Genomic DNA, 16,981 nt, shown 5'->3' with positions numbered 1-16,981 from the left:
GGTCTTATGCCAAAAGAATTAAGTGGTTTAGTAGAAGAATAAGAATTCCTATGCTCCTCCACCGCTATCAGTCAGAGACACAAATATGATTGACTAGTTGTTCTCTAAGTGAATCACACAGGTATCGAAGTCGTACGTTGCCATATTTTTCTCGGCACTATTTCACTCTTTGTAATTTAAAGAAGGCGATTTTGAGCAACACGTGCTCACCAGTATTCCTGTGGTATTATCGGTAATTTAGACCTGTGAAACCAAAACCAGCAAATCAAAAAAGTTATGTCAGTATCTGAAAAACCTTCAGTCACTTACAGTTCTTCCTCGATTCCTGGTGAATGTGAAGTTCTTCTTCCTTCATGATTTCAGCTAGAGCTTCTGTTACTTTGTGCTTCTGTTCTGCATACCCGTAGGCATAAGTAGTGGCATTACCTTTGTGAAAAACGTTGCTATTGCCTAGGTGTTTTTGTGATTTCGTGATTGAAAGAGGAATTCAGTTGTTGTGGAAAGTGGGGCCTTATGCAATGAGGCATTTTATAGGCTTAGGGTCACTGATCCACAAAGGAAGGAAAGTGGGAGGGAAAATAAGAACTGTTCTTGAGAAATTTCATTTTACATATGATGAACTTGACCAAATGAGCCCTAACCAATTAGGCTGGGCATAGCACGTGAATGGTGATCGCTGCTAGCAAAGATTTAAACATTTAGGTCTAAGCAGTAGTTTGAAGGATCCCAGGAGCATTAGTAATAGGTCACAGAAGTATATAGGTCACATAGTACTAGATCACGTAGTATCAGCAGATTGTAACAGATCACATGGTGGGGAACTAAAACTGCATTTTATTCACTTTTCCCTAAAACGTGAGCAGTGAACGCCAGTGGGTGTCAGCAGTCAGTGCCCAAGCCAAGAGAAGCTCCAGGTGGCACTGCTGCTGAGGGAGCTCTCCTGCTGCCGGGGAAAAAAGAAAAAAGAATCATAATCTGACAGCGCTGCTTTCCACTACCTATATGTAATTTATACTTGAAGTAGTATAACAACATGATGCGGTTATATTAAACACAATCTAGTAAATATTAGCATTCTTTTTTTTTCTAATTAAGAAGTTGCACTTTCCTTTTCAGTAGCCCCGTAAGCAGTATTAAACGTAACGTTCTCTACATTATGTTGACTTTTGATAACAAAGCAACTGACTCACTCTGAGAAGTGGTTTTCTGAATTTTGTGTGCTGTGAAATTCATGCCGTTTTGTTGCACGTGAATGTGAAAGGTTATTTCAATGTAGGCTACAAAAGTTTCTCTGCTTTTTGAGTAGCTGAAATATAATTCTTGAAAAAATAAAAACAGGCAGTGAGTCACCTGTAGCATTTATGTCTTTTTTGCAGCCTTTGAGTGAATCTGATCTTGTTGACGAATTTTCAAAAGACTTTGCCTGCCCTGTGCAGCCTGCAGTACAATCCAAACCATCGAAGCCCAGCACTACATCCAAAGTATGTCTTTCCAGTTCTCTGAAGTGACTCTGATAGTTTTGCTAAGACTGGACAATGCTGTTGTTCTTTCAAGAAAAATACTGTTCTGTTGCCCGCCCATTCCCCCCCCCCCCCCAGCTTCTCCCTCTCCCCCTGTTGCCTTCAGTGGAACATGCACTATTGGCACTTAATCCTTAACTAAAGGACTCCTGACTCCTACCTTTAAATTTAGAATTTTCTTTCTTGTTTTGCACTTCATTTAAAAAAAAAAAAAAAAAGGCCACTTAGGCCACTTAAGAGGTACATTTTGGGTTTCCGAGCATCTTGGGTGAAACGCGGTGTAATTGTTCTGTTTCAGAAGCCGTCAGCTCCTGTGTCTGCAAAAACTACTGAGGAGGAAGCAGTCCCTCGTGCAACAGCGTGCACTGTGCAGTCTTCAGCTCCATCAGCTGTGTCTTCAGTGAGTAGTGTCGGCTGAAGCTAAAGTGCTTCATTTAAGCGGTGGTATAGCATATTGCCCAGATGCATACTTCACTATGGCATATTCTTCCTCTGTAGAGGTAAGCCGCAAAGGCTAAGTGCTTTCAAAAAAAAAATAAAATCAAGTGAAGCACAAACCTTCTTCTCAGCCCAGTGACCTTCTTAATAGAGGAAATCAAACTGACAGTTCTTGTGTTCTACTCTGGCACTTAATGCTCTAAAGGGGATGCTGCTTGTGAACTTAGTAGATAGTGCGGGAAAAGACAAATTCTACAAAAAGTCATAATCATCCTACTGAATAATTCAGAAGATATGCGTTAATGGCTGACATTCTTGCACCTCTTATCAGAATACATGTGCTTCTATTATAAACCAAAACAAACAACCCTCCCTGTGGAACATTTTATCTGTGAATAAGTCTTTGGAAAGGAGAAGCCTGCTTACAGCGCAACCTCTGTCAAAGTTTCCTTACGCCTTGAACGCAGCAGATCCCAAGTATGGGAAGACAATTAGGGAGAAAGGCGTTACGTCTTTTTAGTTTACTTCTCAATTTTTCCTTTAAGTAATATGTGGCTGGTTGTGGTAGTATATGAAGAGGTTTCTTCAGTTGCAGCTGACCTCCAAACTATGGACTGTGCTTCACTGTACTGATACCCTTACAGGTTGGTCATGTGGCAGATGAAGCACTGGAAGCCTTGTCCAGTAGCCTAGGAAAGAGAGAGCCTGACCCAGATGAAAAGAAACCTGTGGTGGACAAAGTTAAGGTAGAGAAACAATCAGACCTCAAAAAATGGACTGTTGATATAATTATCTTCAGCATGATTGTATTTCCTCAGGCTAGAAACAATTTTGAGATAATATTTTCACTTTTTTTAAAAACAAAATTTACTTGTGAAACCAGTTGTGTTCTGCTTAGGAAGCACTAGTAGGATTTCAACACGGTAAGTACACTTTCTTAATCATTTTGCGTATTACAGTACAGTAGTTCCCTCAGCTTCTGAAAACCGCATTACCTTAGTGTGTTACTGCTGAGCCAAAGCTGAACTAACATGCACATCAGAGGTGGCATCCAGTATGATCATTTTTCAAAAGGAACCAAATTTATGATGAGTTGTTTAAATAAATGATACATAAAACTTTGGGGGTTGTCGCTGATCTTATTTTAACAGGGAGCCTTAAGTAAGTCACTGAAACGTGTGTTCTGCCTAAGGGAATGCTGTTCATCGTCACAGTCTGAATGCCCCCATTTGCCACCCCAAACCATGGCCCAGATGGTACTGACTGTTGACTGGAGCCAAAAATAGAGAGGACACCTCTTCTGGTGTGCTGGAGCTTTTACCAAACAAAACTTATCAGGGCTGGCTTTACTACCTTTTCTTAGTTGTCATCTTCCAACATAACTTGTATGGGGGGAGGTCCTTTTTGAAGTTGGCCACTGATTTCTGCGTTCAGCCTTCCTTTGCATGCAGCCCAGATAGCTGTTGAGTGGATGTCAAGAAAAAGTCAAGAACTAAGACCTGGAGGTATAATGCTATTTTGTTGTTGGTCCATGCTTGTCTCTTTACTTAAGTCTGTTGATCTTCATCGAAACAGTTAGAGCTACTTCTGATACACACAGGAAGAAACAGGCAGAGAAATTAAGGCTTTCTCAAGAGAAGAGGCTTTCTTTTAATTTGCATGAGGTTTTTATCTGCTAGTTGTATTGAAAGACTTCACTAGACTGAAGACCTGAGAGCTTGCTCAAATGCATTTCTGTTGGGATGTAGTTACTTGGTTTTATTAATATTATTTTTATTTTGCCTTTGTAGGAGAAAACCAAACAGGAAGAACGCAAAAAACTGGGTGAAGACGAAGAAACAATTCCTCCAGAGTACAGATTAACAGAAGCAAAAGTAATTTATTTAATGTGCCGTTTCAGACCTACTGTCCTTTCATTCCTCAGAGTACATGGATGAAACTGAAGCCCCATTTCATTTTGAAATGTTGATGTTTAATTCAGACATTCTTATAGTGTATAAAAATTCCAGTTTGTAGTTCCTGAATCTGTCATTAGATGCCTGTCATTAGATGCCTGCGTAGGCACAGAAGTGGTTTAGAGACAGCTACCTACACATGAATAATTTTGGCTGAGTTCAGTGCACTGCAGTCTTTCATTAGCTTTTTGTATTTTAGAACTTTAATAAATTGTTATTGGTCAAACCTGTTAAAAAGCCCAAACACTGCAAGGTGGTATTTTTATAGACATCACCAGACAACTCATTTGACAGAAACGGGTTGATTAGGTATAGCCAGGACTTGCACAACACCTGCCACAGCTGCCAGTGTGAAAAGGTGCAGCCTCTGTAGACGCTGCATCCAGGAACATTGTTACCCGCCTGGAACTTGGGATTTTATCTGTTAATTGTGCTGTTTCCATGGAAACTGAAACATGAAATAGGGAAGCTCAGAATCCCACACACTGAATCACTTCTCAGCACTCGGATGTTTCTGAGTGACAGGACCTGGATTTTTAAATGACACCCTGAGTAACAGCAGTAGAGGCTAGAGGTAACTAGTTGGATCATTTTCTTGTGTAATACTGCCTGTTGCTCAGCAAATCCTCTGAGAGTACTTGTATTGCACGGTCATTTAAGGACAGTTTGGTTTAATATAAGGGGCTTTTTCTGTTGTAGGCTACAGATGGAAAACCACTCTTACCAAAACCTGAAGAAAAGTCTCAGGTAAAAAAGTCAATATTCAGATGAATGTTCCATTCATTAATTAATTACTCAAATGTCGGTAAGGTTTCATTCTTCAGTTTAAAAATGGAGATTTATTGTGTTACCTGATCACTTTTTAATAGATGAAAAGCTTACATAAGCCTCTTTTTTTCTTGTTAATTATAGCCTATGAGTGAAAATGATCTTTTAGAGGGTTTGACAGAAGGATTTTCCTGTTCTCCATCCCCATCTGCACCATTACCTACACCAACTGTAATAAAGGTGATTATATTTGATTTCTGAAGATCTGTTTTATTTTCAAATTGTTTCAATAATCTTGATATGTAATTTGTTTCCCTTAAAGTTTATGTAAACTTTCTTAAATAAAATTCAATAACTAAAATTTTAAAATATTTTTTGCAATAAATTAATAGAAGAGCAAGACTTTAATAATAAGAAAAAAAACTAGGTAAGTTAGTTGTCATAGCTTTTTACCAATTACTTGCATAAGTAATGCTTTGCAGTTGAGAGTATTAGGTGTTACTTGGGAATATAGGTGGGCTTGGTGAAATCTTAGCTCCTCTGAAGGCACATTGAACCTGCCCGTGACTTAAGCTATGCCAGGGTTTAACCCAGCAGTTGAGATGGAAGATGGAACGTGAACAAACTGAGACGCAAAAGTGTTGCCAGTGCTTCTCAGGAAGGGGCTTCAATCTGAAATAGGTAGAGCTTCCAAGAAAAATAAAGTCCTAGAAGCAAACTGAATGGGCATTGCCTTTTTGATGCATGGAATTTGATGCGAATTTTTCCCTTAATCCTCTGTGTTATAACAATGCTGTGTCTTGTTGCAGAAAACTAAGGAGGGTGAAAAGCCCGCAGATTCCGCAGACGTTATCTCTGCTGCTACAGTTTCTTCAGTGCACTCATCAGCTCCTCCAGCTTCTACCTCAGTAAGCAACCTCTTCTGTACATCCTTATCTCAAACTAAGGACTGCCTGATGGAGAGAGGTGGGAGCGTGGCCAGTTTTACTGTAACAATGTAGTCTGATATAGACTGTTGAAAAGTTAACTAATGTATTGCTAATTCAGGCTACTGGGGGGTAAGAAAGTGTTCCATCTGGGAAAAAAAAAAGTATGAGTTTCTGGGCACTGTGTGTTTGGCTAGCTGCGAAGACTGGTCTGCCCGCTTTGTCCAAGTGCGTATCCCAGCTGCCTTTGGAACGGCCTCACCCGCGCTGGGGAGAGGAACTGCCCCGTCCGGTGCCCATTGCTCCGGAGTCGCTGAGGGCATCGGGGGATGGGTTCGTTTCCCTCCTGTGGGTCAATGCGGGTAGTTACCTGCGTGCCGATGGTTTTGTTTTTAGGGTTGGGCCTGTAACCGAACCACACCTTTTCTTTTCCTGCTTAGGCAATGAGAACATTTAAAATAATAATACTGTAGTCATTACCATAGTGGCAAAGTCATCTGTTAAGGCTATAAAAGGAGGAGTTCAAGGTTAGTGGAGGAGTGGGCAGTGCCGTGACCTCCTTTTAGTACCAGGAGGACTTCCCTTCGCACCACGTCGTGGTGGTGGTGTGTCCCTCCTTCCCCATTTCCATCTGTGCGGAGGGAGCTCCCTCTGGTGTTTCCAGCCTGGCTGGAGAGGGGAACATACAGCTCCTCCCACCTGGGTTTTAGTTGGGTTGAAGGGCTTTTTTTCTAACCAGTGTTTGAATATAACTGATGTGAATTAGCAAAAGACCATACGTATTGTGGAGATAAAATGTTAATAAGTTTTAATTCAAGTTGACGCTTCCTTAGCAGCTAATCTGCAGCGATAATGATGTTTGCAAAATGAATGGCAATTACTAAAAAACAATCTTTTCATAGAGCTGTTCTCGTTAGATCAAGTAGGCTTCTGTGTAACAAAAGAGAGCTATTAAAAAAAATTCCATAACCCCTTCTTGAAATTATGTTTCCCCACCTATTGCACTACATTGTAATTACAGAGCGAGAGCTGATCGTTCGTTGTTCACTGAGGTTGACAGTTCATTAGTCACTACTTATATTAGCTTGATGAATTAAATTATTTTTAGAGCTGATTTCATTCACGACTGTGTTTATACTTTGTTAGGGAGGAAAAGAGATGGATGAAGCCTTGGATCTCCTGTCTGATTCCCTGGGACAGAGGGAACCCGACCCTGATGAGAACAAACCAGTTGTGGATAAAGTAAAGGTAACAAAAGACATTATGAAAGTTGTGCAGTCTGGGGGGGGGTGGGGAAAACACAACAAAAACCAGACAAAAACTGAGATACTTGCCTAACTTCTTGCAGATTTCTTTTAAATGGTACACTGCCATACTTCTTATGTACTTGTAGAAGTACACAGTATGTGATTTTCAGATGTAGGTGTAAGGTTATGAGAAAAAAACAACATACTTGTTGCATGGCATGTTGGCATATTGCTTCTAAGTGTGTACTCTTCAGTCGACTGGATTACTTGTGGTTTTGGAGAAAAATGTTGAATTATTTAAGATAGTTTAGCTGTTTGGAGGTGTTGAAATACCACAGGTAATTTGCAATACTTCGATTTCATTACCTTTTATTGTCATTATTCTAATTATTTTTCAGGCGTCTTCTCTGGCCTCTTTCTAAAATTAATTTTGTGGCCTTCTTTTTTGTCAGACTTTAACTTTTATAACCCCAGAGGTACCAAGTTCATCAACAGACAACGTTCATTTAATCAGTCCGTTTTTTACTTGCGTGTTTCCACTTTTTTTTCCTTCATTCAGTCTTTCTTCGTGTAATTGTATGAAGACCTTTCTACTAATAAGAAAATCAGACGCATTTTTGCATAATAGTAGTAGTAATAGCAAGTTGTAAACTGAAATACTTACGGTAAAGGATGTTACTGGGGAAAAAAACCACCATAAGCTGCCCATGAATAGCTTCAGGCTGGAATCTAGAAGGAGGTTCCTACTGTCAGACCAGGCTCGGGTGCGGAGGTTGCTGGAACCTGTAGAACAGGTTCCTGCAGTCTGGGTAGTTGTCCCTCGCCATAGCAAGGGAGCAAACGCTTGACTGCGAGATCTGCAGAGCTCCTGTGCTTCAGTGGAGCTGTAGGAGCCCTGCCTTTGTGGCGTGGTGGTCTTTACAAAGGCATTGAAAATGCTTACGCCGCATGAAGAAATTTCAAAAAGAAATGAGAGTGCCTCAAACTGTCTGCGTTAACAAATACAAAAATACTCTTCAATAATATGCTCAGAAACCTACTTGGATCTAAACCAGCTCTTGTATTTGGCATGTTTCTGGTATTTTTGTGAGAAATCAAAGCAGCATAAATGGAAAAATAAACATAGTGGAAGGAACGCATCCCTTCTTGAGGTGGTTTTGAGGAGCTTGTGGTGCTCTGCCTTCTAGTTGTGTTGGAATTGAAACTGACTCTGGCTCCTAAGTCTGATGGGACGCGTAGGCCACTCTTGATCAGTTTGGGTGTGAGGTGGAGAAGTGTCCTGGGTTTTGCTAAAGGCACTTGGATGCATTCACAGGTGAGACATTGCAAAAACATCAGTTTTGTGTCAATGATACAGTGCATGGATGAGATTTGGTGCACTGTATCGAAGCAAATCACTGTATCACAAATAAAGAAGTATGGAATGACTCCTTTTAGTTGTATTGTTGAAAAGCAGAACTGAAAGTTGACGTAACTGGTTTTTTTCTGCTGCTGTGCGTGTATATATATATATATATATATATATTTAACTTAGTACCTGTGTACACTTGTTGAGAGCTATTAAATTTAGAACTTTCAGGCATGAAACACACTTCATAATGGAATAATGGGTTTTTTCCTGGTAGTTTTGAAATTTTAAATTCTAAAAAGGCAGCTGTCCTAAGTTCAATGAGCACTCTGACTTGCTGTTTGCTAATGTTTCTAACATAAGTACTAAAGTTGTTAAATGCTTTCAGGAGAAAGCTAAATCTGAACACAGAGACAAACTTGGAGAAAGAGATGATACTATCCCACCTGACTATCGAAAACTTCTGGAGTCAGGTGGGCAGGTAAGGAAAAGCTTTGTTATTTTTTATTTAGCTGTCTTGTAGCAACACCAGAAACTTGTGCACATGAGCCAGTCTGTCCAATTCGGAATTATGGGGAGAACAGGGAAGCTGAATAAGTGAGTAAATGTGTGCGCTCTATTTATGTGTTAGGGTTAAACATGTGAATATCATATACTTAAGAGTAGCTATGCGTATCCTTGCATGCATTTAATTCAAAAGACAAACAAACAATTGGTTTGTTTTTCTTTTTTTAAACTGGGCAACCTGAGTAAATAAATCACATTGAACCACACAGTAGTAGTCAACATCCTGTAAATTTAGCAGTGTAGATTCCAGCTACACTGGCTCAGTATTTTAGGTGCTCCAGAAAACCAGGTGGGAAAACAGGGAGTCTCCCTTGAAGAAGCTTGGCTTTATAGTCTCCTTTTAAACAGGAGATCCTTGCAAACTGTGAATAATAATGCGTGTTCATGCCAAGCAGTTCCGTTCCAAGTTTGGGGACAAAGGGTATATACAAGTCTTAACCTTGGTGGTATACCTAAAGCCTGGGAAACTGCCTTGCACTGAAGCAAGTGACTGCTCTGACAGTGATTTCATCTTTTCTGGATCAGGAAACTGTTTTTCCAATAGACTACAAGGGTCAAAAGATGATATCGCAGATGTAGTGAAAGTAACAGAGCTTGAAAGTACATCATGAACTGACTTTGCATAAGTAGCATGAGGAATAGAGAAATCAGTTCAGAATGGTTCAGGTATCTTTGTAGCCTGTAGACTCTCAGTGACATGTTTGTATCTTACAACTAATCTGACCAGTTCAAAACGTGGATGCAATCTTTCTTCTTCCCAAGGGTAAACCAGTGAAGCCAACAGCAAAGGATGATGCGAAACGCAAAGAACAAAAGGTAATATTTATGATATTTTTGTTCTGTGTTGGTTTCATGCTGGGTGCTCTGATCTTGTTTTCTAAGTGGTATCAAGTCACGATTCATTCTCATATTCATTTGCAAATTCTTGTAAATGCTAATGAACGCAGTAGGAATAGTAACAGTGTGGACAGTAAAACTTTTGTGAAGAGTAACTCTTCATAGTCAATCCATTTTTTATGCACAACTACACTGTGAATGTTCAGGTCCAGTATTCAAAGAAATTGTCCATCTTGGAAACTTCGAACAGACTTCTATGTTCTAACATATGTGTAGAACTCAGTTATGGTGGGTTTTTTTAAGAAAGGGATAACTAAAGCAGACATAAATTCTGAAACATTAGTTTGGCAGTGGGAGGTGTTGCGTATTGTGTGACTTCAGAATTAACGTTATTGCAGAAGCCTACTGATGACTCTGCAGCTATCGATGCCCTATCAGGTGACTTCGATACTTGTGCAAAGGCTCCTGCCACACCACAGCACTCAAAGGTAGGACATTTTCCGCTAATAACTTGCAAAATAAACAGTTTTTTACTACTTCGTGAAAGTTCCTCGCTTTTGTTTGCAGTAGCTCAGTTTAGGTTTAGAGCTAGCCTCTTTGGAAGATGCTGTTCAGCTGCAGTGGTTGTCTTACGACTGTAATGGAAGTTTGATGTATCTTGCTTTGTACTAAATATTTGGAAGAAGGAGGGTTTGTGGAGTATAGGGTCTTTTACACAGGTAAGATGGGCTTGGACAAGTAAGTTGAGCAGAGAATTGTGGTGACAGTTTTTGTACAGATTTGAGTGTCCAAAAAATGTAGAGAGGCAGAGAAGAATTTCTGCAATGACTGCATGCGCTACCTAGCAATAGTTGTAGGCTGGAACTGAGAAAACAGTTCAGGACTGTTTTGCAGAGAGAAACGCTAGGAGTAGAAAAGATTTCTAGGTGTGTTAGGGAAAGTAGTAGAGCTGACAAGAAAGACGAAGGAGGAATGGACTGGAGAGGTCCTGTAATGAGAAATGGAGCATTTATTTGTCACATATCGTCTTGACCACAACTGGCAAACAGCTGTCGGACTTTTCCCAGCAAAGTGCTGCACATGCAAGGCTATATGAAATGAACTAGCAGTGGAAGCAGCATAGATTTGGAGGTCACCAACATGAGGACAGTGTTTGAGAAAGGATGGTTGTGCTGGAAAGGAGTGTGAAGAAGGGGGCTGAGGTTTAGTCCACATGTGAGAAGCATCCCTGTCAGACGAGCTTTCTGCTTGCTCTGAACCCGGAGTTTGTTACCTTGAGCTTGTGCAGAGGGAGAGGTCTTGTATGGCTTTGAGACATCCACTGTGACACTGCAGTCACATTACCCACTTCCTTGGCAGAGGAGCCATCTGAAGCAGCTGGTGGGATATTGGTGTGAAAATCCTGGACTCCTTTTGTTTTCTACAAGAGCTCAAACTGGTTAAGAACCAGTAACTCCCTCCTGTTACCTGTTTGCTCTCTTATCCTGTATCTGACATGTTCTATCCTATGCCCTGGTGCCTCACCTGCAGACAGCGGGAAGCGTAAACATTTTTTTGAATGGGGAATAGCTTTTGTACTCAGCTGGGAAAGCAGGAACCGTTGTCTCTCATCTGCCACGGACTCCTGCCGGCCCATCCCTGCCTTTCTCCTGCAGTTGCGTCCTGCCCGCTTCCTGCAAGGAGAAAGAAAAAACAAAGCTTGAATGTACTAGATCTTTGATCTTTGACCAAACCAGGTATTAGCAGTGAAAGATTAAATCCCTTGGACAGACACAGCTGTGGAAGCATAACCAGCTCCCAAGTGGAATTCTGCATTAGCTTCCCTGAGTTTATACTGCAGGGCACCTGGTTAGCAAGAGTGGATTATGAGTTTGTCCATACTTAGAGTGTTGACTATGATTGTGCTTTTTTGCTGTGTTTGTTCTTCTCCTGGGGGGAAGAGAAGAAGCAGGTTTGAAACTAAAGTTCAAATCAGATGTAATTCCTGGGAGGAAATAGCCGTGTTTACAAGCAGCTCTTCTGAACCGTTGCGCTGGTTCCCAAGCGCTTGCCTTGACGCCAGATCCTCAAACAGCTTGGACAAACTGTTGGTGTTTTATGTGCTGTTTTATTTGGTTATGAGCTTTGGAGCTAGATCTTCTGCTGCAACATTATTACTTTGTAGTAAATACAAGATGTGCCCCGTTATACCAGCGTATTCATCTGTGCAGGCTTTCCGGTGTCCTAGTCTCCCCAGCATTAAGCAAGGCTCCAGATTGCAGCTTGCCGTGGATTGAGGGCAGTAATTACATGCACGTGTCCTGCGTTGACTTCTCTCCCACCTTACCAACCACGTTTAGAATAATGTTATGGCAGATGTCAAAGTAGGAGCCACCAGTTCTCTGTTCTGTTTGTAACTGTAATTATTTTTTTTTCTTTGGAGTGTAGGACAAAAGCGGAAAGGAAACCATCACCACTAAACCAACCCCAAAAGATAAAGGAAAACCCAAAGACCCTAAAAAGGTAGAAACATACACATTATAGTATGGATAGTTACCACTATAAACACAAAAGGTGGGCAACTGGGTTTTGGATTTGTATTACATGGATGTTTCTTCGAGGAGAACTTTACATCAATATGTTGAACTTGGTCCATTTTCATAAGTGTATACATAGGAGAAAAGCACCTGTCTGTTTCAAGGGAAATTTTCAATATTGGGGGCTAAAATATGTTTCTTTCAGAGAGAGTGTGGTCTTCTACAGGGCGCTCAGTGCGTGCTCCACAGGCTTCTCATTCCCATATTTGCTGGTCTGAGTCACACTTCACATCCTGTAGCTGCCTCGGGATCCCCATCACACCTCTTTTTCCTTGACAATTTTAAGTAACAACGTTCTGAAAGTGATTAGAACGTATTCCTTCAGCCACACGTCCATTTCTCAAGTTACTATTGCAACTCATTTTAAAAAAATGAATGAAGACCTACATATAATACTACATAAATAAGCATGTAGAATTAATCTGGTGAGAAAAGGAAGGCAGTTCGTTCTATATTTAAAAAAATAATAATTAGAAAAGGTTGTGTTGCTTTTGTCATCCAGAATGGATGTAGGTAAGGGTGAAGCTTTCCCCAGCATGTTGTTCTCCCACAGGATACGTGCCGGTAGATGCATGAATCAGATGGTAACATCTGCTCTGGAAATTTCATGTTTCGTGTTTCAAGTGATGGGATTTTTCTTCATTATGAAATTGCCACACATGCCTTTTGTCTAACATCAGAACTGTCTGTTAGAGAAGCCACTGCCTGAGCATTGACACCCGTCCCAAGAGTGTCACCCCTCCAAGGCTGTCACTGCCGGGACCAGGTCCCTGCGCGGCAGGGAACCCGCAATAGCTGCTGGGCGGCCCCTTCCCACTCCACACACAGACAGACGCTCTCAGGCGCTCCCTCGTTCTTCAGGCGCCACCCAAGGTTTCCTGCAGCAGAGTCTCAGACGCTGACTTTATAAAAACGAGTAATGGAATTGACAGGTCCAGCAGCGAGGTCAGCCCGGGCTGGTGCCGCCGGAGAGGGACGTTGAACAAAGAAGCCCCCGGGCATTTATACCCCTGGATCTCCACCCACCCCTCAGGCGCTCTTCGCGCGTCTTTGAGCCCAGTGGTGGTGTTTGGTCTGGGGTCTTCTGACACCTTCTGGGATTCTTTTTCTGTGTCCAGGCCGGCCGTTGGCTGCTCTGATCTTGTTGATTTGCAGCTTCTGCGGGGGGTTGTCGCCTCCCGATCTTCTGCTTTATGCTTCTTGTGCACCTGCGCTCGCCACCAGAACGTGGGGACCTGAAAAGTCCCAGACTTAGGGAAAAACACTGCCAACACTTCGGTGTGATACCAGCATTTTTCTTACAGTGACAAACTAAACGCAGCACTGCACCAGCTGCTAGGAACATTACTAAGACAAATAGCTCTGTTGCAGCCTAAAGGCTTCAGCAAAGCTGGCCGTTCGTGCTAAGTAAAGCTAGGCAAACAGAATAAGCACACCCTGTTATAACCATAAGTAATTCAGTTTAATTAAAACTTACGTAAGCTGAACAACTAATATTGCTCAACACTTAGAATTTTCAACATAAAACTGGGGAGTGGGGCGGTCTTTAACTCCTCTTCAAAACGATGTATTTTTTAATGTTCTGAGTTGTGACAAGCTCAGTAGCATGGGTGGAAGGATGTTGAGAAATAGGGTATGAACAGGTCAGCCACAGCCCTCTGTAGCTGAAACTGAGTCAGTGATGGTGGGAAAATGAAAATATACATACACAGCGCAAGTTACGAATACCGTTGCTAAACTGTCCGTATTTCAAGCACAGATCGTACTTATGTCTGAACTGTGACTCCTCATGACTCACTGTTTTATTTCAGATTTTCGCTTTTCACGGTTTCTTACTGTCTCATGCTCCTCTTGCTCTGTAGGCAAAGGGACAGTCCTCCAGCAGCAAATCTGAGAAGCAGAAAACAAGCTAAGCGTTAACATCATTGGGTGAGATTTCTTCCTCTCTATTCCCTGAACTACCACAAGGACAACTCATGCTGGTGTTATTAAAGCTGGGTTTCGTTGACGGAATTTTAACTGAAGCAAGAGATGGTTACAGACACTTGGAATGACCTTGAACTTCACTGTCCTAGGCAGGAAAGGCCTTACTTTCTTTTTCCCCGCACCCTTTGTCCATATAGTTCATACAGAATGACTTCATGTAGCGGAATTCCTTTAGGTTTGTGTAACTAAGGATTCCAAGACGTGACGTACTGCTTCCCTAGTAAGACCTTGTTACAGAGAAATGAAGACCAAGCACATCTCAACTGGTTGTTCCTGTCGTTAGGACAGTGAGATTATGTCATTATTTCTGCACCAGGCTAATTTTGGAACGGCATGCAGAACAGATAAATATTCCCGCAGTGAAGCTGGCCACTGCAGCAGGTTTTGGTGCTCTGCTCTGTGCACGTGTTCTGCTGCCACCGTGTACTTGTTTGTGCTTGGCTTGAGCACGCTCTTAACGTTAGAGTAATTGGGGTCTGCGACCGTCATCGTTAGTCCATGGAATGTTCGGTCGCTGCGCTATGGAGCGTGGCACAAGTGCTAGGTGCGGAGGGAAGAGGCAGCGGCTCATCCTGCGCTGGCCGCTCCAGCCGGGAGGGTCCGAGCACTGGCATTCCAAACGGCGGAGGAGCCTCTCCCCTCTGACGGCAGCGTCAGCCCTGGCTCCGCTGCGGGGGTGAGTGACGGTACCCGGCGAAATCCCATGTGACGATCCGCCCGCCGGCCTCGCACAGGCCGAAGGCGTCATCACTGCGTGTGCCGGGGAGCGCCGCGCTCACGGCAGTGTCACTTTCAAACAGTGCCTAATCTCTTGGTGTTTAGCCTTCCTGGGTTTCTTGCTGTCACTAGAGACTTAAATCTCTATGATAATTCTTCCCAGATTTATTTTGTGAATATTTTTCCCAAGTTAAAGAAGGTAAGCACTCTAACCTTTTTTTTAAATTTCTTTTTCTTCCCTCCCAGGATCTTGGTGCATCACGTAAAACATCGTCTTTCTGTTGGTGGATAATTATTCCTGAAGAACAAAAGCTGATGCAAAACCCATGTGGTTATTCTGGGTGGTTTTTGTACAGTGATACTTGTTGGACTTTTTTCATATTTTCTTTTTTCCCAGTAGTAGACTAAGGTGGTTTGGTTTTTTTTTCCCCCCTAGCGATTCATTTTATTATACTCATATACTTTGACTTTTTTTGTAATTTTCTTCAGTTTTCAGAGGGAAAGAATGCTTTATATTTGCAAGAAATATATTTCATAAATGAATAGCAATGCCAAAAAAAAATATCTGCAGACTTTTGCACATAATCTCCACATAGTGCCTGTAAATCTCAGAAGAATTTGTATGTGCTAGCATTTTTAGCATTGCAGTGAATGCATTAAGTATTCTGGAATGCCGTGAGCTTTAGTTATCCTCAGCCCACCTCAGCCTGGCTGCGCAGTCTTACCTCAAGCCAGTTCCTGGTAGGAAACTGTAGATAAGCTGTGGGTAGCTAAAGAATGAGAAACTGGGGATTAACCGCTTCATCAATTGCATCTAGTAATAAAACAGGTATTTCGGATGCTGCCTTACCTGTAGTTAAAACAGCAAAAACACACCAGATACGGATTTTAGTTTGGGGTTTTTTTCCTATTTCCAATCATCTGTACTGTTATCTGGTAATGTCAGGAGTCTCTTGGACTGAACAAATACAAATCCTGGTGTGACAATGACGCCGTTACCATCACAGAAGAGTCAATACAGAAGGTGCACGAGCCTTTAGCAGAGATCAAAGAGAAGTTCAGGTCAACAGGCGGACCTTTTTTTTAATTTTGCACTGTTTGTAGTCCTTGCTTCTGTTCCTCACGCCCCAGGAGGGGATGCGGAAATAGGGCAGAAGTTAATGCTGCGAGGAACAACGTCACGTTCAGCTGCTCTGCAGGAGCGGGCGCTGCTCCCAGGTTCGCTGTCGCAATGGAGCTGTGCCAGGGGCCGCCGCGTGTTTTCCTCTGTCTCCGTGACTCGCAGAGCATCTTTCTGCACATCCTTACACTTGCACTGCTTCAGCATTAGCTCGCGGAGGAAGGTCATTCCAACACTTGTACTGATACCAAAAGCTGACTCTAGTATGTAGCGCCGCAGGCAGAGACAGACGGGAGATTTAAATTGGGGATATTTAGACTTTTGACTGTACTTCGCAGTCTGTATTGAGAACCTGTGTCACACTAATAAAGTTTTTAAGAATGCATTGTGATGTTTGTTACTTCTCATTTATTCCTAATGTTACCTGAATAGCTATTGAAAGACAAAAGAAACCCTACAACTAATTAAAAAAGCATTGGTGTATTAAAACTGAATAGAATGTCTTTTAAAAAACCTGTAAAATACTTGTCCATGATGCTTCATGAAGGCCCTCACAGTCTGATGAAGGTCCGCCTACAGTTGTTTTTCCCCCTTTCCTTTGGTTTTCAAAGCTCTGCCGCAGTTAACAGGGACCAAACTTAACTTGTGGGCTCCCACTGTGCAGGAAGCATTCAAAAGATGAAGACATAATCACAAGGATTTTCAGAAACGAAGTTACTGTTTTGCTGAAAAACTGCAGTTAGGATTTCGGTTGACAGGTCTGATACACGAGTGAGTGGCGGTGGTTCAGGCGACAGAAGGAACGCTGTTGCGATGGCGCGTGTGAGCCCTGTGCGGCGTCCCTGGGCCTGGCCGGGGTCTCCTGGACTGTGGCAGCAGCACCTCAGTCCCGCGTGATTCTCTGTGCACAAAAGCCCAAATGTTTATTAGTGTCAGGTCACGCAGCTCCATCAATGTAATTTGTTGTGTTGAGATA

At 42.1% G+C, this 16,981-nt stretch overlaps 1 protein-coding gene across 7 annotated transcripts in view; it reads left to right on the top strand.

The window, feature by feature from the left end:
- The window catches only part of CAST (calpastatin), a 67,028-nt gene extending 50,638 nt beyond the window's left edge, over nt 1-16,390 (top strand). For 3 of the 7 annotated variants that reach the window (XM_054185008.1, XM_054185007.1, XM_054185013.1), the window contains 13 exons: nt 1,377-1,481; nt 1,819-1,920; nt 2,603-2,704; nt 3,749-3,832; nt 4,613-4,660; nt 4,826-4,921; nt 5,491-5,589; nt 6,754-6,855; nt 8,591-8,683; nt 9,532-9,585; nt 10,005-10,094; nt 12,034-12,108; nt 15,132-16,390. In XM_054185008.1, the coding sequence (XP_054040983.1) occupies nt 1,377-1,481; nt 1,819-1,920; nt 2,603-2,704; nt 3,749-3,832; nt 4,613-4,660; nt 4,826-4,921; nt 5,491-5,589; nt 6,754-6,855; nt 8,591-8,683; nt 9,532-9,585; nt 10,005-10,094; nt 12,034-12,108; nt 15,132-15,293 (1,212 nt within the window). In that variant the 3' untranslated portion in view covers nt 15,294-16,390. Of the gene's footprint in view, nt 1-1,376; nt 1,482-1,818; nt 1,921-2,602; nt 2,705-3,748; nt 3,833-4,612; nt 4,661-4,825; nt 4,922-5,490; nt 5,590-6,753; nt 6,856-8,590; nt 8,684-9,531; nt 9,586-10,004; nt 10,095-12,028; nt 12,109-14,044; nt 14,112-15,131 lie in introns of all 7 variants that reach the window. The other 4 variants (XM_054185011.1, XM_054185010.1, XM_054185012.1 and 1 more) reach the window with 4 other exon arrangements.
- The last annotated feature ends 591 nt before the right edge of the window (nt 16,391-16,981 follow it).

This window comes from Rissa tridactyla, chromosome Z (genome assembly GCF_028500815.1).
Source record: "Rissa tridactyla isolate bRisTri1 chromosome Z, bRisTri1.patW.cur.20221130, whole genome shotgun sequence".
Taxonomy (NCBI): Eukaryota; Metazoa; Chordata; class Aves; order Charadriiformes; family Laridae; genus Rissa; species Rissa tridactyla.
The sequence above is the reverse complement of the archived record's forward strand: the minus strand, read 5'-3'. Positions and strand labels throughout refer to the sequence as shown.